The 27,083-nt window shown below is 31.4% G+C and overlaps 2 protein-coding genes across 8 annotated transcripts; both read left to right on the forward strand.

The window, feature by feature from the left end:
- The first annotated feature begins 15,340 nt into the window (after nucleotides 1-15,340).
- On the forward strand, nucleotides 15,341-21,604 carry LOC25499171 (heat stress transcription factor A-6b). 7 transcript variants are annotated; one of them, XR_005643061.1, is made up of 6 exons: nucleotides 15,341-16,272; nucleotides 17,080-17,658; nucleotides 18,172-18,234; nucleotides 18,380-18,476; nucleotides 21,137-21,234; nucleotides 21,565-21,604. XR_005643061.1 is itself a non-coding variant. In XM_024769628.2 (4 exons), exons 1-3 carry the CDS (start codon nucleotides 15,949-15,951, stop codon nucleotides 18,226-18,228), a joined length of 960 nt encoding a protein of 319 aa, XP_024625396.1. In that variant the 5' UTR covers nucleotides 15,341-15,948; the 3' UTR covers nucleotides 18,229-18,234; nucleotides 18,380-20,603. The 7 variants fall into 7 exon arrangements, 2 of the variants coding, with proteins under 2 accessions (XP_024625396.1, XP_024625397.1); XR_005643063.1 differs by having other exon boundaries at nucleotides 15,342-16,272; nucleotides 18,168-18,234; XR_005643062.1 differs by lacking the exon at nucleotides 21,565-21,604 and having other exon boundaries at nucleotides 18,380-18,480.
- LOC25499172 (transmembrane emp24 domain-containing protein p24beta3) lies at nucleotides 18,399-23,411 on the forward strand. Its single transcript, XM_013594346.3, has 6 exons — nucleotides 18,399-18,408; nucleotides 18,451-18,480; nucleotides 21,137-21,234; nucleotides 21,565-21,751; nucleotides 22,944-23,051; nucleotides 23,158-23,411. The coding sequence occupies exons 1-6, from the start codon at nucleotides 18,399-18,401 to the stop codon at nucleotides 23,289-23,291; spliced, it is 567 nt and encodes a 188-aa protein (XP_013449800.2). The 3' UTR covers nucleotides 23,292-23,411.
- The last annotated feature ends 3,672 nt before the right edge of the window (nucleotides 23,412-27,083 follow it).

The raw sequence follows: 27,083 nt of genomic DNA on the forward strand, positions 1-27,083 counted from the left end.
TTTTCCAAATAAAGTTCTAATCCAATAACAACCATCCAATTTACTAAAACAACTACTACTAATATTTAATTCATTTTCAGATTTTTCCTAATTAATTAAATTAATAGCAATTTTTGCTCATGAAATAAATAAAATTATGGAATGGAAAAAATAATTTTCAATTTTCGGGCCAACAAAATTCAATTTGGCATCCCATAGAAATTTTTTTCATAAAATTGCCATAAATATTAGTAATTGCATCGTGAGGGTCTTATGAATTTGAATTTTATAGTTATGAGACAATGAAAACCTACTCATATAGTAGTAGTTAGCATAGATGGCCAATCTTTTCAACCAAAAAAAAGGGGATGACCAAAATGAAGTATAAGCATGAATACATGAAATTTCTTTAGTATAGTAATATTTTATAGAAGGGAAATGTTAACTTGTGTCCTTAAGGCACAAGTTAAGAAGCTAAAGATAGAATAATATTTTTGGAAATTGTGCATTTAACATCACAAAAGTTTAAACATTTATACTTTCAATACAAAATTAATTGTTTATGCCCAAGCCCAATACAAAATCTACAAAAAAAATACAATAAAATATTCATATTTAATCAAAAGGGTGGGTCCCGCGTGGGACCCACATCAACTCTCTCCCTTTATGGCACCAGGTAACCCACAACTCCATCCAAACAGATCTCAGCCGTTCGCATTAAAATAATATTAAATGAACGGTTCAGATTGAATTTTGGAACAATTATGCATAACTTGTGCATGGAGCACAAATTTATGTCTTGTGCATGCTAAATGCCACCCATTTTCACAAGTTTTTCAATCACTTTTGCACAAGAAAATTGAAACCAAGTATGCCATATTTCAGGCCTTTTTTTCAGAAACAAACAAACAATCTCATTAAGTCACCACTGAACCACACACAAAGAGACAAAACACGCCAGAAGCTATAGCTAGGTTAGGGGACTTAGCATTCATCTTCCCGCAAAAAATCAGCCTTTCTTCTTTAAACGTGTAGTTGCTATATTCGGTAATAAGACCATACAAGGTAAAGTTAAAATTGATTGATTTACTTTCATACTTTGTTTTGGTTTGCGACCGTAAGGAAGATATTATCAATAGAACGAGGGGATTTGAGGAAGTGCAGTAGGTTTGTTGAAGTGTGCTCTTTTGGGTGTTATGAGTTTTTCAATGAAGTTTGTTTGGTTTGGAAGAGAAGTCGTGAAGAAAGAAAAAGGCGAGAAGGAATGAGAGAAGAGGGAATTATGTTACAAAAGTACAAAAATGTCGTTAAAATATGGGAAATGGAGGGCGCAAGTTAATAAATCAATATAAATTAAAATAAAAGTGATTTTCACATAAAATAATTTAGAGATTTTATGAAAAATTAGAATCTATTTCACTTTTTTAAAACAAATAATCTAGTTTGTTTGGATACAACTATATAAAAGAGATTTTTTGTTACAAAATTAGTTCAATCTTTTAAACCATATTTTCTATCTCCTCTAAAATAATTTATTGTTTTAGAAGCTGCTATTAACAGCTTCTCATTTGAAGTTGTTTTTAGATTTTTTTTTTTAGATTTTGATTTTTTTAAAGATGGTGACGCTGCAAACGGAGACGCAAGCGCACCATCTCAGTCATGTGTTACACTGTGACGGAGAGGAAAGGGTCGATAAAAAATAATTAAGCGAGTGGTAAAATTGCTTGTGTAGATATATGCATGTAACATAAGCATTTTTAATTTTATTTTCTAGATTTTTTCTGGGTTGTTTGATTTTTTTATGAATGCATGAACTTGATGATGAAGATGAAGAATATGTGAAATGAAGAAGATTAAGAAAAGAGAAAAAAGTTAGGTGTTGGTATTGTATTGTTTGGTCTACTAGACATGGATGATATAAGGGCTGTATTTTTAGAAAAAAAAGGTCAAACGACTAGTATTCAACAAATTAATGAGGTTTTTGGTGGACCATTTAAGTGTGTGTCCACCTAAGACATTGGAGTTCAAAGTTAACATAATTGGATTAATATGATTAATTGAGGTAAGTTATGGGACCAAATTGAAACGAAAACTAATTATGGGACCAATATGAAATCTCATAATTAGTTAAAAGACTAGTTATGTAATTTTGCCAATTTATAAAACTTGCTCGAAAATGATGGCCATGAAATTTTTAATTACTCCATACAAATAATAATATTTAAAAATGAAGACAATTTAATTGTATCATTTGAATTGCCTAGAATTTTAAATTCTTTAAAATTTTCAATTACCACATCCAAACACACTTATAATGTAAGGGATCAAATGAACTTTTTTTGGTTTCATTTTAAACCCTTAAATTTTGAATGTCAGACATTTTCGTATCTTAAGTTTCAAATAATAAGACATTTTGGCCCCTAACAGGAAAGAATAAAGTGTCCATGGTTTGTCAATTAAAGAATCAAAGTAACCAATATATACTTTATATAAGAGTCCTTATACATTAACCATCTTAGGTGGCATACACATTTTAACACCCACATACAATTGTGACATGTGGCAAAAACATTGAAAGAAGATATGAGAGGAGGTGATGGTGTGATGTGAAAGTACTAAAATATCCCTGCCACATGGGGTATCATGAGAGGTACTTAAGAAATGGTGTCTACCTATCTTTTTCCTTATATAAAGATTATTTATGATTTTGGACGGACATTTTCATTTCTAATTATACCCTTAAACAAATTTATTTATGAATCAAGAATCTTATATTGATGTTGTCATTTAAAAAGATAAGAATATATTATATTTGCTATATTGTTTTTTAAAAATATATTTGTCATATTGTTGGTATCATTTTAAAAATAAGTATAGTTTGTTACAATATAAAAATCTAAAATATTTATATCTATAATTTTAATAAAAATCAAAATTTCATAAAAAAAAAAAAATGTTCATAATTTGTACATATTACCGCAATAAAAAAGAGAAAATAGACGGACACAAATTCTCATCCAAAGTCCAAACATTGTTATTTACAAGCTAACTGATCAAAATAAGACGAGCAAATTTTCAAAGATCAAATTTTCTAACGTTCTCAAATAAAACGTTAAAAAGAAGAAGTAGAAGAAATCCTAATATTAGAAAGAAAAAAAAAAGAAAAAACCCTAATTCTCCAGGTTCTGCCATAGTCATCTTCATCGAATGATCTCGCCTTCGACGCCTTCTCCACGGTCTTTTCTTCTTCTTCTTCTTGCTAACTGCCGTGTATATTCCAGCGGCAGTTCTGCGGTACGCTGTTTTATTCCGAAAACTCAATTTTGATGCAATTGATGCATTGAATCTCTCATCCTTTGAATATAATGGTGACACTACGATGGACTTTGATGTTACCGCTCCAAGGTTATTGAAGGTTTTTTGGAATACAGCTAAGAGAAAGAAATGTCTACACAGTCCCTTTGGTGCAATTGCACAATAAGTAATATCGAGAATTTAGCTATGGTCATGAGCCCTTCACAGGTGAGTCAGTCAAAACCCATGTTTGCCAGTTGATGTTTATTCTTTCCATATGGGTGAGCCTCCCTTGAAGATGTTGCATCTAGTATTTTAACGAGGCTGTTTAATATCTCAACTGTTGCCTAAAAAAAATCCTCAGTAGTAATTTTTCAGATTTTTATGAGGACTATATTATTCATTTTGAAATTTGAATTATCAAGCCTATAATATTTTATTGCAACACATTTGCTGTGTCATAGTCGTACTGAGGCAACTTCGGCCACTGGAAGTCTTTTGCACTTCTTCTTCTAACATTCAAATGTTCTGTCATTTACCTTCTTAGTTTTCTCTTGATTTTTCATTGTATCCCATACACCCAGAGAAGTCGAGTTGTTTCTCTCGACACAAGAATTTTCATAGTTTTACCTTTTTATTTTATAAAAAAACTCTGTTACAGCCATGTAGTTCCTTGTCAGACGCGTTCTGCATTGCAAAAAAGGGCATGATCTCTGCTGCTCCGGACGCACCCTTAGCATGCGATGCCTGGGGACTCTTGTGGCTGCAAATTCTGCTCCACATTGTTCTGCCAGGAGCGGCGCTATTTGCTGCAATTGACTGCCTAAATACTTTGTTTTTAATTAATTGTGTCAATAGCTGCTGTCAGTTCACTTTAAATGTTACTGGTGTAAACAAATATTGGAATTAAAAAGGGTCTTGATTAGATTTCAATATCTTAGACAATTGGAGTTATTTATCAAGGGAGAAGATCTTCCTAATATGGACTACTTTTGGATTTTAGATATTGCAATGGCTTCTTAGTATCTCCAGAAACTTTCTCTAATGGTGAGTTATTCAACTTTTAGTTGTTCACTTTTTTAAAATATTAAGTATACTTTAAATTTTTTATGAATGATAATTTTCTAAATGGTTACATGTAAATCAATATTATGAAATTGAACTTAACATGTACTAGAAGTTTTATTTTCCTTATTTAATATTTGCAATGTGTTCTACATAGTTATAAAAAATCGCAAATTTAAACTTATTTTATTCACTATTAGAAAATAAATAGATCATTTTGCAGATAAAATCACATTTATACAATTTAATATGCTAATAACTAATTGTTGTAACTTTTCTTAGTTTCCTAAATCAATTTTCTCACTAAGTGTTAAATTTTTATGTTTAATATAAAAACCAGAATCTATAATTTAACCCAATTAGAAAGTCTCGTATAGTTAATTACAAGGGCATAAAATAGATATGTACTTTCACTTTTAGAGTCATAAAGTGAATTGTTTAAGTTGTTGAATGTGGAATATAGGTGCAAAGATATTACAACTTGTTGAAATTCACATGATTAATTTCAACCCAATTACTCTTGAAAAGATCAAAATGTAATATTTTATAGCGAATAAGTTAGCTTATAGATTATAGTGAATATGCTAGTAGAAATTTGAAGTTTTTGATAAAATTAGTGGTTGAATTAACTGATCAGTATAAAATGACATAAAATTTTACTTTTAATTTTATTTTAAATTTTTTCAATAATAATGATAAAAATGAGAGAGAAATTATTCGTTATAATCTTCATGAGAGAAGAACTGCTAGCAACCAACTCTATTTCAGTCTTATGTATTTATACGCTGTAAAACATAGCCATAGTCAAGATGAACAACCTCTTATTTCAAGTAAAATAATGAATAAGTCCTGCATTTGTTTTATTTGCCTGATGAAATTTTAAAATGTTCATATATATAAGTTAAGTAATCTAATATTATATATTTTTCCATTTTCAGATTAGAAAACTATGTATGGAGAAATCACATATGGTTGGATTTAAGGGAGAAAGAAGAGAATATGCTGGGTTTTTTGATAATGATTTAAAATATGTGGAATTACGTGGTTGTGTTTGCTCAATGAATATAATTGAGTTAGCTACTCACCTATTGAGCAGTTCTCATGACAAATTTTATATAGGTGCTGGAAGTTGGACTAAGGGCTCCGATGGTTGTCGTTGGTTTGACCGGAATAGTAAAATTTAAAAAACTTTTTGTAATCAGTTGGTCATTTTATCGGTTGTTAAAAACTTTAAATTGATTGTTCTGTTTATTGGAAACAAGTGTTGTTGCTTCTCTGTGGTTGGAGGTTACTGATAAGGCGGGCAATGGAATGTGTATCCAATTTGGTAAAGTTTTGATTTTTTAAGAGAAAAGGTGTATTGCTGTTGCGGAGATCAGAAACTTGTGTAGACTGTTATGTCTTATGAAGGACAGAAATGGACACCAAACACGAATTTTGAGTGCCCAACATTGTTGGACACACCTTCAGTTTAAAATATCGGTGTTACAAGTGTAAATAAGTGCACTCAAATGCAGCCTTGGCTCCCCTCTGAGAGAGGGAAACTTTGCAGGCATCAGATTAATCACACACTTCTTCTGTATCAATGTAAGTTTCTTTGCTGCCTTTTTTTTAATTGAAAAACGGTGTTTTTTGCTATTTCAGTCAAGCATTTTCATTTTTGGTGGCGGTTGGGTTTGTTGTTTTCTGTCTTGTACTATAAAGACTCTCAAATCAAGGCCCCACATCCACCTATACCGTTATTGTTCTTTAAACCTATTGATTATGTGGAAGTTTCATCTCAAATCCATGAAGAACTCGAGTCTCGTCTCCCATAAGAGTGGCCAAATTTGTTTTCATTTCCAAAAGTTGAGGAGTCTATTAATATCAAAAGATCTTTTAGGGCATTTTTCTTGAAGGCCTGTCCACTGGGCGGCTCTATTCCAATCTTGTCATGTCCTTCAACTGTTATTTTATTTCACTTCTAGAACTTTCCTTCAAGTGTCCTTCTGGTAATCTGCACAAAGGTAAGGTATGGTTCTATTGCACTACTCAATAACTGCTGCCCATCATATTAGGAACAAGCTTTCAATTTCTAAAATGAAGTTGTTACTTGTTAAGCAAAGCGTCGCGAAATTGAATGGTTTGACGCACGAGCCCTTTAGTTCATGTTTTCCCTGTTGAAATTAAACTTTATGCCAGAACAACAAGGATAACGATGATTTAACTGCTGAACATTTGTTCCTTGAGCCTTCAGTTCCATGTTGTTGACTTGCAGAAAGTATGCCGGTCGTGAAGTAACAGAATATAAGTAGCGTAACATTTCAAATGATGGCTGTATTCAAATCTGATGACTGTAGGTCAAAGTAGTGTTTCTTGCCAAAATCCTATTAAAATCCAACAATGCACAAAAGTGATTCCTATTTGGACGCAAATTCTAATTGGCTAGGTTTAAGAACAATGACTGTAACCAATACAATATACTTCAAAGTAATCAATGACTAAAACAAATACAGATTTAAGAAAATTCAATGAATAAGTAGCTATAGTATCCTCTGTTGCTCTCTTCCTATGTGATTGAGTTTTATTTCAATCGAAGTTATTTTCATACAATTATGTTTGAATTCACTAGGTTAAACTGTATTCAATTTTTTGGCATGTAATCCCTTTGATTCAATTTCAAAATGATTTTTCTTTGGCGTATACCTGTTTAAAAGTTGTATTTATATTCGTCAGGAATGTAATCAGTGCTCAAAGCAAACGGGAAAATGCTGCCCTGCTGTCCGAACAATGAGCATTCATAAATAAATAAAAAATCTTTGCGTGTGCTGATTTCTGCATTTGGGCGCTAAGCTGTGGCGATCATCAATGAGTTCTTTCAATTGAGCTGAGCATATTAGCCGGCTGGTCGTTGTTGCTGCCGAGCACTCATTATTATGTTCGAAATTCCTGCTCTTGTGCACACAAAAAATTTATGATGTTGGGTGGAGGCTCTCATAAGTGGTTTTATTCGCAACAGTTAGAGAGAGATTTTATCAATTGATCATAAATTCCTGCTTCTATTGCTCCTACTATCATAACACTGGATGCTATTTTTGCTATAGTGCATGAAGATATGGTTGGTCTAAACTTTCTAAGGAATATTGCACCTTCACTTTGGCAACTGAAAGTGTTTGGAGAGAGATAGATACAACTTTGAATGTGACTGGAAAAACAAGAGTTTTTCTAACTGAATCAAATTGAATAGGATCGAATCAAGAGCTTTTTAATGTGAATGACTTTAGAAGTCCTCCCTTAACCTCATAAATTGATAATTGTAGTATACACAACTGAAGCGTTTAGTTTTAGGGATTGACTAAACTAAACTAAACACAGAACTATATAATCTCTTTCATATTATATATGCATAATGTATCATCTATATTATACAAGGATAATCAGCAGTAGCACATTGTATCATTGAACACCATGAGTCATGACCAAGCAAAATATCTTAGGTGAGCGTATCGTTATAGATTTCGTGCTGCAGGTAAATGTTTTAGCTCGTGTAGTCATAAATATCTTAGATAGTAAACATGCAAAATGATCTGGACTTGTTCTGCTAAATTTTATCAAAATTGATTGCATTCTAACTTCTTCACATACCCTCTACCCTTGGTTTACTGTTTAAAAGAATGCAACTAGAGAGATAGTCACATTAACTAGACTATTGTTGTGTTTGAGAATAAAATTGAACTAGACCAAACAAAATTGTTATCGCAGTTCAGAAACACAGAACCAAGCCGTTACTGATTCGTCACAAACTGAATTGCGAGAGATTTGGTGCATTGGTTATGTAGTTTCAAGCTGAACCAAAATTACCTTTACAAAAATTGGAATGTATTTTTTTGAATCGAACTGGTTTTTAAGCCGAATTGTATCAAATAACTAAGATTGTTGTTGAAAAAAAATAAAATTTGAACCAAATCGAATATTAGGAACTTTTTTTTTTTGCGGTGGCCGGGGTTTCAACCTCGGACCTTGCATGTATTATGTTTTGTCCATACCAACTGAGCTAAACTCACAAGGATAAATATTAGGACATTTTTAAACACAAGGGAAACATTTCAAAGGAATTTAAACAAGAGAGATTTTTGTATGGACAAAATCAAAATTTGTTCATTTTACTAAGACCAAACAAGTAATTTCAGGTTTTAGAGGGATAAACAAATCACAGGGAATAAAACACTGGCAAAATTTTAGGGACCATAAACATAAATCTAATCTAATTCATTATAATTGTCCTTGTTCGAATAACTTCATAGCCAAACAATGTGTTTGATGTTTGTAGTTGCAGTATCTATGGGCAAAATCATAAGGAAGAGGAAGCCATTAAGGAAGAGACTCGTGGTGCACTCTTCCGTGGACCCAAACAACTTCACACTCGAGTCAATAGCCGTACACAATGAGTCAAGGACAGTGTAAAATGGAAAATAGTAAAGAAGTTACAGAAATTGCATCAGCCTTGGAAACATTAACAATGTTGGATCGTTTTTTTTTTTTTATCAAAAAACAATGTTGGACCAATCTCATTTTTTTTTTCCTTTATCTATATGTATATGGATACGCGTAGATGGAAAAATACGCTTACAAATAACATGGAGAATTGAATTGAAGTGTACCATGACGAGTTACCACTTGCCACGATATGAATAATCTTTAGCACCACAAACTTTGCAAATAACATTGTGTCCAATAAAAAAACTACACAAATTAAACCATCGTTTCACAAGATAATCTGGAACTTTTTGAATTTTTTAGTGCCAAATTCTAAAAATACGTTCAGCGATTCAAAATCTAGAACTTTCGAGAACGTTATAAACAATCATCGGATTTATTTCCACTATTATTGAATGTTAAATATTTTTTTCTAGTTACGTGCCATTGGGATACCATGTCCACGATACCCCTCTCTGTTTTTTTTTTTTTTTACTTTTCGATCCATACATATTTTCTTGTTCACGACACCTCACCAGCCACATATAATAGTAGTATAATTGAGTAATACTGCCATAACACAAGAACTGAGAAGTACGTAATAATATTATACTACTCAAAAGGATGACAAAAGTAGTACACTTTCTTTCCTAAGAAAAAAAAATAGTAACTTGTCCACACGATACATGCCTCTTTCTTTTTCTTTTTCTAATTTAATAGTAAGTAATTTATTGGGTGACAAAAGTAATTATATTCCATTAGTCAAAAGAAAAAAGTGATACTTATACTACTCAAAAAAGGATGAATATATTAACCGTGTTCATATTCTCACTTCTGGTTCAAAATCAAACAAATCAGACATTTGGAATGGTGATAGTACTCATACCCGAAGGAATGGATATGTTGATTGTTGAGTAACATCTAAGGTGGCATGTTTCTATCAACAACAACAAAAAATCCTAGGTGATGTCTGTGCTTGCCATTTGCCAACAAACCATCCTTCTATAACCTCTTAGCTACATTTGTCTCATGCCAGTTGGTGGACATATCTTGAAAACTGTGTTTATTGAACTAAAAAAACTGTGTCTATGATATACCCATATCAGTATCTGCATACATTTATCAGTATACAATTTACTAATTATTTTAAGGATATCTGAATAAACTGCTCCTGATAACTTTTGATAGTGTCCAAAAAATTTATTTTATTTTTGTCGAGTAGTTTAGTGGTTAGAATTAACCTTTTTCAAGGTGAATAAATGGGGTGTTTGGGGTTCGAACTCCAGTCCTGCATATAACAATGTATGTCCCTACCAATTGAGCTATGCTCATGGGAACGTGCCCACCAATTTTTAATTAATAATTATATGCTTGTTTTTATTTTTTGAATTTATAAATATTAGTAATTAGTGTTCTCCTTCGTCTAAATCGAATCATAACCTTCAACTCTTTATTTCTTATTCAAATAAATAGATTTGTCCAACCTTTAATAATTGTCACTTATTTACATTTGTTGACAAATCTACGAGATATGTTATTAGGGATATAAATAGGTCAAGTCAGGCCAAACTTTGATAGGCCAAGTCATCGAAACTTTGATAGGCTTTTTTTTGCTAACTTGGCTTATATAAAAGTCTAATCTGACCTAGAAGTCTATTTACGAGACTATTTTATATTAAAACTATTAAATAGTTTATTTTATCTACTTCTACATAGGTTCAACAAACCTTAGAAGCATATTTCACGATAAGACATGTCTATCAGTGTAAAGCCTTAAAAGAATATTTCACTGTAAGGCCTTAAACCCATCTAAATAGTTCATTATCTTTGTTTTTTCTTGATTTTTATGTTTAATATAAATTATATTTTAATATAAATAAATTTTAATAATATGCATAAACAAGCCGGTCTATAAGACTTTTTATGCTTTTTTTCATAGCCTAAATTTGACCTATTTATTTAAGGTTTTTTCAAAAGCTTAAACTTAATCTTTTCAATAAACAGCTTAAATCAGATCTAAACGGGTCAAGACGTATGTCTCTATAAACCAACCTAACTTATTCTCATCCCTACATGTTACGTAAGTTTTTCTCTTTCAACAAAAGCTTTTCCACAATACAAGTAAGAGCGGCTTAACATTATTGAGAATGAAAGCAAAAACTAAAAGAAGTTATTGTCAACAAAAGTTAAGTTTTTTTAATGTTTTTCATAGTAAAATAAGTTTCATTCATACATCAAAAAATAGTATATAGTATGATCAAATTGATCGTGAGTTGTAACATGTCTCTCGTTCATCTTTTGAGATCAACTCTAGTGATTAGGGTCAAACGCTTGCTAACAATACATTTTAGAAGCTAGAACTTTCGAGAACATTATAAACAATCATCGGATACATTTCCGTTATAGTTTTGGGATGTTGAATAAAAATTTATCAGACCAAAAAAAAATCTTGTTACGTGCCTTAAGGGTACCCTGTCCACGACACACTGCCATCACATAGGACCTGAGAAGTGAGAACCAATGCAAAACACAAACGTTTCGGTTTATGTTGTGCTAGTAAAAAAAGTAATAATATTATACTCAAAAGGATGATACAGTACTGATTCAAAATCAAACAAATCCAGGTTATGGGCATGGCATGGTGACACTGCTCAAACGAACTACGAGGGAATGGATTTATGGAGTATGTCTAGGTGGCATGCTTCTAGCAACAAGAACAAAAAATTCTAGGTTGTGTGTGCTTGCCATTTGTCAACAAATTATCCTAGTATAACCCCTTACCAGCATTTGTCTCAAGCTAATTGGTAGACATATTTTGAAGAATGTCTTTATTGAACTAAAAAACACTGTATTATATGATACACTTATATCTATATTAATATATGAATACGCTTACCAAAATAACTTATAAACTCCCCTTAATAACTTGTCGATTGGTACTTTTTAATCATATGATTAGAAAGAAAGAAAAAAGTGTTTCTTTAATCATATCATATAAACAAAATATTCACCACGTTTTAGTAGTTATACTTATTTTCGTTGGCTAAGTCATTACAGTGCAATGTATGCTGTTGAAATTTCTCTACCAAGCAAGTAGGACAAATCCAACATATATTAAGACCTAATTAAAGTGCATTAGAGTGCAATGCCCTTGCATTTTGTTTGGCGCCTAACAAAACTTAACTTAAAATTTGGTAAAAGAGAAAGTGAAGCTTTACCATAATTTAATATAACTCCTAATTCAAAATTGATATCAATGTTGTTGTAGAGGTCTTTAACCACTTGTTTATACTCAAGTTCTATGGACACCATCTCTAATCCTCGATTACCAAGCCAAATTATCGTTTCTTTTAGATCGCATGTTTTAGGACACATGCTAATTTGTGCGCAAAATATGTACCATTTTTTTTTTTGACAAATGATAAATATGTAACATCTTTAGTGATCGATCCGTCATTAGAAAAAGTATGTTTGATGATGCAAGAATATTATATTAACGGTTTGGATTTGTTTAGTTGCTTATTCAATTATTTGCTTATATTAACATGGTTTATTAGATATTCTCGGTGCGTGGCATTAAGATACCCTATCCACGCAATCTCAACAATATAATACGAGCATTCCAAGACCATAAACGCAATCCAATATATATATTTTTTTGGTAGATCAATCCAATATTTTTTATTGAGTAAAAAAGAAAATAGTGGTAATATATTCGACAAGGTGACGATGCACAATAGTTCTCCAAAGTTTACTATTTTAAATCTAAACAAATGCAACATTGACAGTGGTGGAAACACTTTTTACGGAACAATATTCGAACACTCATCACTCGTATATACTTGTATATTTTTTCCGGTATCTATGAGTATAAACAACTTTTTATTTTTTAAATTTATTAAATATATTTAAACTAGTTCAAACTCCGACCACCAAAAAAAAAAAAAAGTTTATCTACCCTACCAAAAAAAATATATATGTGGACAATAATATAGATTATATACATTATTTTTCTTTGAAAGAGATCATATACATTTTTTATTCAATGAATCTAAAGAGTGAAAAAAAGTTACGGATGGAGTATGGTGCAATCGTCCGACTACATTGCTTTGTCAATGCCAACAAATGCGCCACATGTTGCATTCTTTACCTTATAACTTCTTTTGCACACTTTCGCTCCCATTGCTTTAATTTAGTTGAGAAAAATGTTATTTGGATATTCACACATCTGATAGACTGCTCAAAAGATAAATCGATCAATAGATGTGGTGATTTGATAAACGTGATATGTTTTTTATTTGTCCTGGAATAGAGCTTAAGAACGATATGGTTGCGGTGAACCAGTACGACGGAGGAGGAACTCTGGTGTGGTTGAGAGGGAGGGAGGGAGATGGAGGGAGAGAGAGAGAGAGAGAGAGAGAGAGAGAGTAAAGTGTGATTCTCAGATCGTACATGGGTGTGACAGGGAAGCCACACTCGAATTGGTTCTAATCGTTCTTGTGTAAATTGCCGAGGGTTATGGAAGACAGTTGGATGTTGAACGAACATCCAATATCATCTTAAGGTGGTATTTTTGTGTGGTCAAGTGCACAAGTGACCTTCCTTAAGTGTCTATAAGGTAGTACATCTATTTGTTGGGCCATTGTTTGGCCGAAGGTCCGGTCCAGAATAATTTCTCTTCAACAAATTAACTCGACATATCAATTTAGGATTTGAGTTAGATCTTTAAGAAGGTTCTAAGTTGACAGGTTTAATATTATAAACACACAATTATAAATCGAAGAAACGTATGGATTCAAAATGGTAAAGGAAAAATGAAATAAAATCATTAGCACAAGCCGGCAAAAGGAAATATATATATATATATATATATATATAGGTGAGTTTCATACATCGTTCTTTTAACATTGACAATAATAAGTAATCATGCGAATGGAAATGTGTAATCTACTCGGGCATAGTTTTATCAAACAAAAATCAACTTATTTGCATGAAGTTTGATCTTACAATTTATAGACAAAGAATAAACTAAACCACATTATTAGTTAAAAAAAGGATTAATTAAGTTTTTGGTCCCTATAAATATCTGCAGTTTTGTTTTTAGTCTCTATAAAAATAAATCACACTTTTTAGTCCCTACAAAATTTTCCGTTAGTGTTTTTAGTCCCTGTTAAATTAAAATTTGTTTAATTATGCTTAAAATTTTAAATTTTTTAATGATTTTTTACATACTTGTTTAAAACATTATAAAAGGTTCCGCCACAATAAATTAGTTCAAAATTTTATTTTCAGGTCCAAATTTTCGTTAGTTTTATCTTGAATTTTTGTCGTTTTAAAAAAATTATATTTAATTCATTATATGTTAAAAAATTCTAATTTTTTATAAAAGAGATTATTATAATGTTCTTAACATGTCTGTTAAAAATAATTTAAAAATATAAAATTTAAGTATAATTAACAAATTTCAATTTAATAGGGACCAACACATACTTTTAGTCCTTGTAAAATTAAAATTTGCTTAATTGTGCTTAAACTTTTAAATTTATAACATATTTTTCACATACTTACTTAGAATATTATACAAAGTTCCTCCGCAAAAAAGTAACTTAAAATTTTATTATTAGGTCCAAATTTTCATTAATATAATCTTAAAAATTTGGCTTTTAGAAAAATTCATATTTAATTCATTACATGTTAAAAAACTAAAAAAAATTATAAAAGAGTGTCTTATGATGTTATGAACTGTATGTAAAAAATCTTTCAAAAATTTAGAAGTTTAAGCATAATTAAATAAATTTTAATTTAACAAGGACTAAAAACACTAACAGAAAATTTTGTAGGGACTAAAAAGTGTGATTTATTTTCATAGGAACTAAAAACAAAATTGCAGATATTTATAGGGACCAAAAACTTAATTAACCCTTAAAAAATTATTTTCAAATATTAATATAGTCATTGATATGTTTGAGAGAGTCTTACCTAACAACTTGATGGTTTACTCAAATATCAATATATGTCCCATTTGTTAATATATATATATATATATATATATATATATATATATATATATATATATATATATATATATATATATGAGAGATGTGTGTGTGAGACAAGGTTACATAAGATTTGTGCATGTACGGAAATACTAAACAAATGTTATTTTTCTTTTCCTCCATAGATTTTGGTGGCAGAGATAAATTTACCTCACCAACCAAGCATGAGAGAACAAGAAGCTCACTCTCCATTCATTCTTCTACTTCTGAAAAACCTTACCATAAATTCTGTGCTTATCCACTTTCATTTGATTCAAATCAATTATTATGGACTCTTTCTACAGATGTTACCACCCAATTGATGAACCATGGTTTAATTTCCTTTTCGCACATCACACCATATCCTATCCAAAGTATTATAAAATCAGTGTGCCAACCAAAACCACTATCTCCCAACATGTGAACCCCCACAAACAATATTAATTTAATCAAATAATTAAAATAAAACTACAGCATCCCCACCACCATATCAAATACTTCCTTCCTCTCTAACTTCCAGAACTTTCCTAACAAAGAACCCACTCCTTCACCCACAAACTTGTCTCTTTCATCCACTTGCTATTCATGGAAAGAATTTATCAATAAAATAATTACAATTTGTTTTTGGTTTAATAAAATAACACAATATTTCCTTCCAAGATGTCTAGAAAGTTCTTAATAATACACATCTTTAATATTATTTTTTCTCACTACACTTCACTCTCTCTTTCTATATAAACCCTCACAACACTTCCTCTTTAGCTTTCTTCAAATATAGGTAAGACACCTCATCTTGTTTTTTTTTTTCTTTCAACTGCCTTAACGACTTTCGAAATTTCTTCTTTCACAAAATAACTCCCTTCTCCTTTACAAAAAAAAAACTTCCCAAATTTCCAATGTTTCATCTTTTTTCTTTCTCCTTCTTACACTCATCACCATTTCATTGAGTCTAATCCTTTCCTTTATTATGAGCATTTTCACTTCTTTTAAAATCTCCCTCTGCTTTCACTTCTTTTAAATTTCCCTTATTATTAGTCAATTTTAAAGCAAACTCAAACTATCTCCACCGCGACTCTGTTGTTTTCGAGCAACCCTCAAATTTTAGGTCGTGAATTATAAAATGAACTATTTGTACCCGGTGAAAGAAGAGTATTTGGAAATTGAAGCAACCCCGTCATCATTGACATATGAAAGAGGAAGTGATGAGGGATCAACGGTTGTTATTCCACGGCCAATGGAGGGGCTTCATGAAGTAGGACCACCACCATTTCTTACAAAGACATTTGATGTTGTGGAGGACCCCACAACAAGTCACATAGTTTCATGGAGCAGAGGTGGTGCTAGCTTTGTTGTTTGGGATCCAAATGCTTTCTCCAGAGACCTTCTTCCTAGATACTTCAAACACAACAATTTCTCAAGTTTTGTTAGACAACTCAACACCTATGTAAGTATTCTTCTCATCTTCATTTGCATAAACAATATTTAACCTAATTAAGTAACAAATACCATCTTTTCTTTTATCCCAGGAGAAAATTTTGATCTTAAGCTAAATTAATATTAATATGCACTAAAAAATTGAATTTTAGAAGATTGGATCATTTTACACAACTTTTTTGTTTGACTAATCATTTTACATTACTTTTTTTGACAAGTTTTTTAATATTTTATATATGTTTGTGCTAAAAAAAATTCCTAGGCAAGCTAAATAATATTTTATTTATTAATTATTTACCTTTTATATAAGTTATCTGTATTGACGAAAAAAATATACTTTATACAATTATCAAACTATATTAAAATAGTTGAATTAATGTATAAAACGTTTGTACTGAATATGTATGTATGTATCTACTAAAGTCAGCAAATATTTCACTGTATAGTTCTTAAAATAAATAAAAAATAAAAAAACACTGTATAGTTACTTTATAATATTTTTCTATTCATTAACCTTTTTTTTAATCTCCATAAAATATAGTATTATCTGGAAGTGTATATGATATATTTTAATGTCACGCGTCTTGTCTTGTTGTTTCCTGGATTTTTGGTTTCTGGATTTCTCCTCCTACCTGCTCCATTTGATGTTGAGCTTAGATGTCACATTCATGCATCTAATAAGAAAAATAATATCATGTTGTAATTACCATTATACCATTACCTATGGTTGAAGTAATTGAACAATTCTATATTTATTGCCATTAGTTAAGTTTTTTTATTTTACATGTCGATGTGGGACTCAATTTTTTGTATACAGGGTTTTAGAAAAATTGATCCTGATAAATGGGAGTTTGCAAATGAAGGATTTCTAAGAGGACATAAACATCTTTTAGCAAACATTAAGAGAAGGAGACAAACATCACAACCTAGTACTTCCCAACAACAATCATCACATTCACAAGGTCATTGTGTTGAAGTTGGTCGTTTTGGATTAGACGAAGAAATCGATCATTTGAGGCGCGACAAACAAGTGTTAATGATGGAACTTGTGAAGCTTAGACAACAGCAACATAATACAAGATCCATTCTTCAAGCAATGGAGGAAAGGCTACGTGGAACTGAAATTAAGCAGCAACAAATGATGGCTTTTTTGGCCAGAGCTATGAAAAATCCAGCTTTTATTCAGCAATTACTTCAACAGAAGGAAAAGAGAAAGGAGATTGAAGATGCTATTACTAAGAAGAGGAGAAGGCCAATTGAGTATGGAGAATCAAGTAATGGTGGCGATGGAAGGAGTAGTGTTCGATATGGATTTGAAGTGTCAGAGTTGGAAATGTTGGCTATGGAAATGCAGGGTCTTGGAAGAGGTGGTGGAGAACATGAGGAAGAGATTGAGGTATTTGAGACTAATGAGAAATTGAATAAAGAACTTGATGAAGGGTTTTGGGAAGAACTTTTTAGTGAGAAATTTGAGAGTGAATTAGATATTCTAACTTCTCAAGATGATGATGATGATGATGATGAAGATATCAATGTGTTGTCCAATCGCTTTGGTTACTTAGGTTCTAGTTCGAAATGAATTACGCTTAATCGAGATTAACCTTCTTCTTATGGTTGACTGATTGGGATTCGGACTCAAAATCGATCGGACACTAGTAGTGTGATCTTGGTTGGCAACTTGGTGTGACAGTAAAACTACCAAGCAAAAAATCTGTGGAAACCATTTAAATTTTTGTGTTTCTAACTCTTATAATATATGTCCTTTTGTAGTAACAGGTTAAGTGTATGTTTGGTATACTAATGGGTTGGTCAAAATTATAGTAGCATCGTGATTTTGTCAAACTCACCACGATACCAGACAAACACGAAAATTTCAATTTCTCATGTTTCTCTCTTATTGATTAGGTAGGTTCTGCAGCTGTTGATTGGACAAGAACCTCTGGTAGTTGATAGAGATGATTATTAACTCAAGGTTCAGTATTTTGTTAATTCAATGTCATTTCAATTTTCCCACTCAAACAAAAAAAAAAAAAGAATGTAATAAATGCACCATGTCAACCAAGATATGGTCTTTGCCTCTTATTGTTTTAATAATAATGTTACCTTAACAAATGTAGATGATTCAGAAGATGTAGAATGGTACGAAGTAGCTGATGATCAAGAATCATAACTGAATTTGCTTTTTGAGTGAAGATCCTGTTGGTGGTTAACCTTGTCGGTTTGATATTTTTTTCTTCCCTTTTAAACTTTACAATTGTTTGTACTTTTGTCTTGTGGTCATGAAATAAAAAGGGAAAGAGAGAGGCACCATCAACGAATTTCATGATGTTACATATGTAGTGTTTTGCTAGGTATCTTCATGTGTTCAAGATTCCTTTCTCATTTAAAAATAATAATATTTGAAGAATTATTTGGGGGACAAAATTGTGTGTGCACTATGTTCTTGAGAAATGAGTGGACTGAATTAGAGTGAGGAAAATATGATAAAACTAACAATTGCTTTCACTCCTTTTTCAATGAGGAAGAATAGATAGGAGTGATGAAAGATAATCAATGAGAGGTTGATATTAGAGATTTTTCAAAAGGGGAGAGAATACTTATTTTGAGTGGATAATTTTTGAAAAAAAAATAAAATCTTTAATTTAAGTAATGATTTGTTCATGTTTCTCACATGGATTAAGGTTTGCATGATTTTTCTTGTTATCAAGAGTGAAAAAAGATAACATTATTTTCTTGTTCATGTTATATTAAGAGTGTAAAAAGATAACATTACTTTCTTTCATCCAATTTTTCATGAGGTTGTGTCTAACGGAATATGTTAGAATTTTTTTCTTTTGAACAAGGAATATGTTAGAATTGTACAATATAGCGAATCAATGTTTAAATTTCGGTTGATAAAAGTGTCCATATTTAATATTCAACAATTTTTCAAATGAAATTACTTCAAGTGAAAGGTATGTGAGAAAACAAAAGAATAATCTCTTTTATATTCTCTTCATGAAAATAATGTACAAAAGAATAAAGTTAACAATAACACACTCTTGAACATACAATTTTTAACATATTCTTCATCATTGGTTAAAATATATGAATGTTTTACCAAATTTTGACAAGATTAACATGGATTGGTGGAGCTCATATGAGTTTTAAACAAACAAATGAAAGTGTATTAGAAATTGTGTATTAAAGATGTGTTGTTAACACTTCTCATATATAAGGTCCACTTGTTATCCATTGTCATATTTTTTTTTTTATAATATCAAACATATTTCCAATGATTTATTTTGTCGGTCTTGAGGCTTAAAGAGCAACCATCTACTTTAAAACGATTATATGGAGATCCAAGTTGTAATTTGTCTATGTTAAATCTCTATGTTTGAGTCCAATCTAGAACACCTATAATTACGGTGTAGAAAATAAAGTGTATAAACTCAATGTTATCAAACAATTATATGTACATTCTTTGTAAATTGTATATGTTATCATGTGATTGTGTGATCTATGTAATCAGATCAAATTTTGGACATCCATTTTGATAAACAAAGTTCATTAATATGAGTGTTAAGCACTTCGAAAGCAAGACAAAGGGTTAGGAACACTAAAAGGAAAGATTTATCTCTAACTACAAACAAAATGCCAAGTATGATGCTGTCCTTTGAAAACGACGTCATTTCGCACCAGCCACAAACACCAAGTCATATCAGTATTCCTCCAAACATGTTCAATGGCATTGATGTCCCTAACCATAATTGTGTCACATTTTCCATTTATTAAAGGCAAATAATGCACACCAAAACTTGAATGTTAGATGGCACACTAGAACTCCACAATTCTCATATTATTTTCTTGAACCCTCCCTTTGTCATGCTCTGATTCATAGCAGAATTGAGCTTCGTGTAACATGATCTAACTGTGGATTTTCTTTTTTGGTACAAAAGATTCATTTATTTAATTGAATAAATGATGCTAAAATAGTTCAAATAAATGTTAAAATTTAAAGAAAATAGTCTCAAAAATTTCATAATTTATCTAAATATACCACAATTTCATGATTTGAGCATGACTGCATTGTTCATGAAGTGAAATTCAATGGTAAAAGTCTGACCTTGCAACATCAAAAGTTCAAATCCCCTCAAGATGTTGTTTGATGATCATTATTGTCACTTTTTCTGGACAAAAATAAACGATATTCGTTCAAATAGATAGAATAATCGATACAATATAAATTCAAAGTTGTTAAAAACAAAAAGAATGAATATATGAACAAACTCACAACATAGTGTCGCTTTAGTCAATAATAATTTCTCCATATATTCTCTATTTTTTTTAATGATAGCATTACATTTTTTGGAATAATCTCCCCATCTATCTATCACTATCTTTGTATTTTAAATTTATTTATTTTTGTCTTTCTTTGCTCTTTTTATTCTTTGATTTGATTTACAAAACTAATTTTCTACTCCAACCACATTAACAAAACATAAAAATAATTTGTTACTAAGATTTATGTATATACTTTTATATATCTACAACCAACACACATGACTATAAAACGTGATTTTAGATGCTAGTAAGTAGTAACGACCTGTTAAACTAGTTAACCAAATTTAAAGCCGTTAAAAGTTCTGATCACTTGACGAATAATTATTTTCATTTTTACAAGAGAGATCTAAGCTGGTTAATTTAGGCCACAGCAGTAACCAAAAAATTTAGGCCACAATTTAATAGTGAATTAGGCATTAACAATCATAACAAAGTGGGAAATATGGATTGGCTTTCAAAGATTTGTACAATTGTGTTAATTTTCTTAGGTACCACAATTTGTCACGTAATTGCTCTCTCAATCAGTTTACACGATGTTGAATGTGTATCAGAGTATGTGGAACATGGCGGTGATACAATTTCTGGAAATTTTGTTGTCATGGACCATGATATATTTTGGAGCTCAGATCATCCTGGAATTGATTTCACGGTAAGATCATAATCATTAGGCCTTATTATTTTTATTTTTATTTTGATAAACTATTGCAAAGACAAATGTTGGAGATACAAGTGATTAGGGTCAGACCTCAATGAACAAGACTGGACCACTGGAGCCTCCTTATCTCTTATTTGCTCCGGCCCAATGGTTCAATCTTGTTCTCTGATGCCTAATCCGAATCACTTATATCTCTAACGTTTGTCTGTGTAATGTAAACTTTGTGACATTTCATTTTTTTTTTTTCTTTCTAATTAGTAGTATATCAACACATATGTGTATTTTATTTTGTGATTTGTGGTTAAATGAATGTATGATCTATAGGTTACATCTCCCGGAGGAAATGTGGTACACTCTTTGAAAGGAACGTCAGGGGACAAGTTTGAGTTAAAAGCCATACATGGTGGAATTTACAAGTTTTGCTTTCACAATCCTATCTCTACGCCAGAAACTGTGTCCTTCTATGTTCATGTTGGCCACATTCCAAATGTGCATAACTTAGCTAAAGATGGTAAGTTAACTAAACTTGAATTAAATTAAATTCTCACGAATGGATATTGGGTGATAATCCTATAGGCTAATTGAATAATTGTCTCTTTCTTAGACTTGGTATATAATGGGTTGGGGCATTTATTGTGCTCCCATTAATTTCAATGACAACTTGTTGTACAACCATAATTTACAAAGAAAATGAGGTGTTTGAGACAAAAACCAAAACAATAGAGAGAAAAAGTAAAAACATAATGTGAGTATGAGAGATAAAGTTGTCACAAAAGTTGTTAAAAAATGCTTTTACAAATATCATTTCTTTTAAAAAAAAAATTATAGCTTAATTTCTCAACTAGTTTTATAATACAGCTAAGCTTTCGCAATGTAAATCGATGTGTGATGTGTATTAGATAGTTAAACTCAGTTAGAGACTTAATAAACTTAGTTGGGCCTTGATGAGTCTTCTAGCCCAATCACTATGAGACAAATTGCATAAATAACTACCTATATTTCAATGAGAAGTAACACTTAAATGTTTTCAGAACATTCTTTAAGCTTTCTCACCTTTCTCTCTATTGAAGCATAATTCAAATAGGCTTAATTACTCTTTTGGTTCCTTAACTTATTTTTTAGTTTCGTTTTGGTCCCTTAACTATTAAAAGTTTTGTTTTGGTCCCTTAACTTACTTTTTGGTTTCGTTTTGGTCCCTTAACTATTAAAAGTTTTGTTTTGGTCCTTTAACTTATTTTTTGGTTTTGTTTTGGTCCTTTATGTTAGAATGAATGTATTAGAGTTAAGGGACCAAAACGAAACCAAAAAATAAGTTAAGGAACCAAAACGAAACTTTTAATAGTTAAGGGACCAAAAGAAAACCCAAAAATAAGTTATGGAACCGAAACGAAACTTTTAATAGTTAAGGAACCAAAACGAAATCAAAAAATAAGTTAAGGGACCAAAAAAGTAATTAAACCATTCAAATATTACTTAGAGTATTTGGTTAGTTAGTTATTAGAGTAGTTAGTTGCAATGCAATTAAATAAGAGAAGTTACTTGATATACAAGCAACAGAACATGAGTTTGTTAGATAGTATTGGACCTATGTATTATGCTATGAAAAGCCCATTACCATGTTGCATAATTACTACTAATATTATTGAATTAAAGAAATAATACAAGTTCTTGCGTGCACCAAAATTCATACATTCCCTCTGCAGAGCATTTTGATCCAATTAATGTGAAGATTGCTGAGTTAAGAGAAGCATTGGAATCTATTATTACAGAACAAAAGTACTTGAAAGCACGTGATACTAGACATCGAAATAGTAAGTTGTTCTCACTTACTAGTGATGGAATTCATGTGTACATTTATCAAACTCATGCATCTTGATAGATAGAGGAGTATATGATAAATTTCTTTTGTAACTGTAGCAAACGAGAGCACCAGAAAACGTGTTATCTTTTACACACTCTTGGAGTATATTTTATTTGTGGGTACAAGCTTATTGCAAGTCGTATACATTCGTCGTCTCTTCAGCAAATCATTTGCTTACAACCGAGTGTAGAATCACAATGTATTGTGGTGACAATTATTTTGTTTTTCCTATTGATCATTTTGTTTTTCCCATTTTTCTTACTTATTTGTAACATATTTAAATATATGATTGATTCCTCTATTTGAATTCTTTTGGCTAAAGTAGCATAATTTAGTCTCTTATTTTTATTTTTTTAATAAAAGGGACCTAAGCACTAAAAAAGAAACTAGAAACTTATGGGGAAAGCAACACCAGCTATACCTACCAATGAGACATTAGAAAACTTAAAAACCTTAACGCTCTTGTCCAAAGACAAACAATGTTTTGTAAGATCGTCGACAACCTGATTAGTCTCTCTGAAAATATGCTTCCAATTCACTTCACCAGTATTGTTATAAATTTGATAACTATTTTCTACCAATGTTCGTTGCGGATTGGTAGTAATGCAACCATCTTTTAGAAGAGTGATTGCATTTATAGACGGAGGCGGAACATAGCGGCCTTACGATCGGAGGGCTGGTTTCATAATAACGTTAGTCGTTCGTTGGGTGATGGTAATAATGTTTTATTTTGGACGGATATTTGGGTGGGAGAGTTGTCGTTACGTGATAGATTTAGTAGGTTGTATGAGTTATCGTTATTAAAGGGGGAGTCAGCGGCAGCGATGAGAGCTTTAGGGTGGGAAGAAGAGGGTGAGGTGTGGAGGTGGAGGCGTAGGCTGTTTGCGTGGGAGGAGGAGTCGGTAGCGGAGCTTAGGCTTTTACTTCAAAATGTTTCTTTACAGGTTCAGTGAAAGGACAGGTGGAAGTGGAACGCGGATCCTTCTTCTTGTTACACAGTTCAGAGTGCATACAATACGCTCATTTCTCAGGTCCAAGTCGATAATGTGATGGCAACGCCTTCTTTTTGGCATAAGGACGTTCCGTTGGAGGTGGTGCTTTTTGTGTGGCGTCTGTTTCGTGATCGGCTTCCTACGAAGGATAATCTTCATAGGCGTAATGTTTTAGAATTTGATGCTCAAATTTGTGTTGTTGGTTGTGGTCTCATTGAAACATCCAATCATTTATTTCTTCATTGTAATTTTTTTTGTTTGGTTTGGAATGTCATTTTTCAATGGCTTGGAGTAGTTACAGCATTGCCTCTTGACGTCAAAGGGCACTTTAATCAGTTCAGTTTTTTATGCGGTGTCTCTAAGTCGAGGCAATCTATTATTCAGGTGATTTGGTTAACGACAATGTGGGAGATTTGGAAGGAAAGGAACAATATAATTTTTAATGCAAAGGTTGGCTCTATTATGCAAGTGGTGGACAGGATTAAGTTGTTAACTTTCAAGTGGTTGAAGGTGAAGCTTGTAACTCTTCCCTTTAACTATCATGGTTGGTGACTTAATCCGTTTACTTTACTAGGAATATGCTAATTGTTGTTCTGTTGCCGAGTTGTTTTGTGGTGCTCGCTCTTGTATTCTTTGTAATATTCGCACATTGTATTGTCTTTGATCCTTGGCACACTTTGTGCTAAAAAAACCTTTGTCGTGTTAATATATTTCATTTTAACTTCTTAAAAAAAAAAAAAAAAAATTTCCTGAATCCTCTACTCCAATCCAACTTCAAACCATTAAAAATTCACCAAAGCTCAGCTTCATGGACAGAACACAAATGTAGTTTTGCTACATAACACAAACAAAATCACCAACAATCATCTCTAGTCACTCATGCTAAACTGTCGTTGAGAGTAAATGAATAATTCGTATTCAGAGCCACGACTCCGTCTAATTGAGTTCAAAAAAATCGTACAATAGAAATGGGAAGCATTCAGATCCAAACATTTTTAACCAAAGAGGAGTCCCGAAAAGCATGAAAATGGTCTTCAATAGCATGAAGGGCAAATATCATTAGTTGACATTCTTCTATGAATTCTGATGGTGATTGTTAATAAAGATAAAGATAAAAATGCATGACTTATCTTCTAGGTGAAACATTGCAATTGAAATAACCCTTCTAACTTCGAATGAGATTATATAAGAGATGAATATTATGGTTTCCAAAATCAATCAATTGTTGAAACAAGTCGAGGAGACAACTACATTACTCATCAATAAAAGACGGGTATAGATTACGCATGTGAGTTGTCAATTAAAATCATTTATTTATCTTCTAGTATAAATAATAGAAGACAGATGAATAATTTTGGTTGGTATAACTTATAGGAGAAACTTTTACCAATCTTTTATTGATGGAAAATTAAGAATTTACCTTTTAGCAATTATTTTTGTTTTAGATGAATTTCCTTTATGAGCTGAGCTCTAAAGTAATTGTAATTTCTGATCATGCGATTCTAGAGTTTTATTTTAAGAAGCTTGAATCAACCAAAGCAAAGAAAAAACAATTTAACGTTTGGAAGTTTACACAGCTACTTTATGCAAAAGTGGTGGATGAGTATGAATAATTAAGAAAATTAATGTATTAAAAAACAGAAATTGGCATCTCCGATGCATCCAACTGAAATTGAATTGTCTATATGTTACAGGGCTATGAGGCAGCCTATAACTAACAATTTAACGTGAATCAGAGTCCACAGAACTTAGCTGTCACAAAATCACCAACATTTACAACGCATGCGAATTGCGAACCGAGGCTCCTGGAAATTCCAAAAGGAATACTATTACACAATAACCATTGCTCCCTCCGTCGTCTTACAATAAATGACCTATTTAAAATTGTGAACCATTGACCTAACATATTTTGAATTGATCTAACATATTTAGCTGTCACAAAATCCACAGAGTTAAGTTACACATACTTTAGACTAACCCGTAAATTTGTGTCTTTAAACCAAAACACAAATGGAACGAAACAAATTAATCTGTTAGGCAGGCCTTAAGTTACATAAGACCGGTTCGTTGATTTTTATTAATTGTTTGATAAATTGTCCACAATTATTCTAAAACAACTTAGAAAAGAACCATTCAAAGTACATGTAACTTTTTGCACACGAAAAAAGAAAAAAAAGTAAATTATAAGTAATTGTCAAAACGTATTATATTAAATGGAAATGAAGTATAAGTATGAGTAAATGGTAGAAGTATAGTATAAAGAGAAATTATATTTGAACAATCAATTTTTGACAACTTTTGTGATAATCTTGTCTCTCATATTCACATTGTGTTTTTACGTTTTCTTTCTATTACTTTAGTTTTTGTGTCACTGCCTAAATTTCTTTGTATGTTTTGATTGTTCAAAAAGTTGTTCTAACAAAGAGTTGTTCAAATAACATTCCTCAAATACAGATAATGTTGGAAGAACATCCATAGCCCTTTATGATGTTTTTATTCTATACAAACGTATGCTGTACATGAAAATATGATACATAATTACTATTTTTTTGTTAAGGAAATGATACATAATTAATTCACTATAAATAATTATGATATCATAATAAACTGATTATACATGAATTATATGCAATGGGTGAGATTGAAGGAGTGAATGTGAGGACTAGACACTGTGATGATGATGGTACGTACAAAGGAAAAGGATGTGTTATCGTGTTACACTTATTTGTTTTGATAGTCGTTTTCTCGATGGCTGGGAATGAGGAAGTAACGTTGAATTGAAGACACATTGAATTGACAACTGAGGGTGATTATGGCCATGCTCGCTCATGCTAGGAGTTGCAATAAGCAGAGAGTGAAAAAGAATAAGAGGTTTAAAATTAAGTAGTAATGAATGAATATGCGTCGAAAATCTAAACATGGCCCCCTTTCTTTTCTTCCCTTTATTAGCACTATTTTTTGTTCTTGTTCCAGAACCCAATAATTGTAGC

Source organism: Medicago truncatula, chromosome 7 (assembly GCF_003473485.1).
Source record: "Medicago truncatula cultivar Jemalong A17 chromosome 7, MtrunA17r5.0-ANR, whole genome shotgun sequence".
Taxonomy (NCBI): Eukaryota; Viridiplantae; Streptophyta; class Magnoliopsida; order Fabales; family Fabaceae; genus Medicago; species Medicago truncatula.

Bases quoted from the DNA above. Each gene is read 5' to 3' on its own strand.
- LOC25499171 (XM_024769628.2), top strand. From the start codon at position 15,949: ATGAACTATTTGTACCCGGTGAAAGAAGAGTATTTGGAAATTGAAGCA. The intron at 16,273-17,079 runs GTAAGTATTCTT...TTTTGTATACAG, and splicing joins TTAGACAACTCAACACCTAT to GGTTTTAGAAAAATTGATCC. The intron at 17,659-18,171 runs GTATTTGAGACT...TTGATTAGGTAG, and splicing joins AACATGAGGAAGAGATTGAG to GTTCTGCAGCTGTTGATTGG.
- LOC25499172 (XM_013594346.3), top strand. The intron at 18,481-21,136 runs GTTTGATATTTT...AATGTGTATCAG, and splicing joins GTTGGTGGTTAACCTTGTCG to AGTATGTGGAACATGGCGGT. The intron at 21,235-21,564 runs GTAAGATCATAA...TATGATCTATAG, and splicing joins ATCCTGGAATTGATTTCACG to GTTACATCTCCCGGAGGAAA.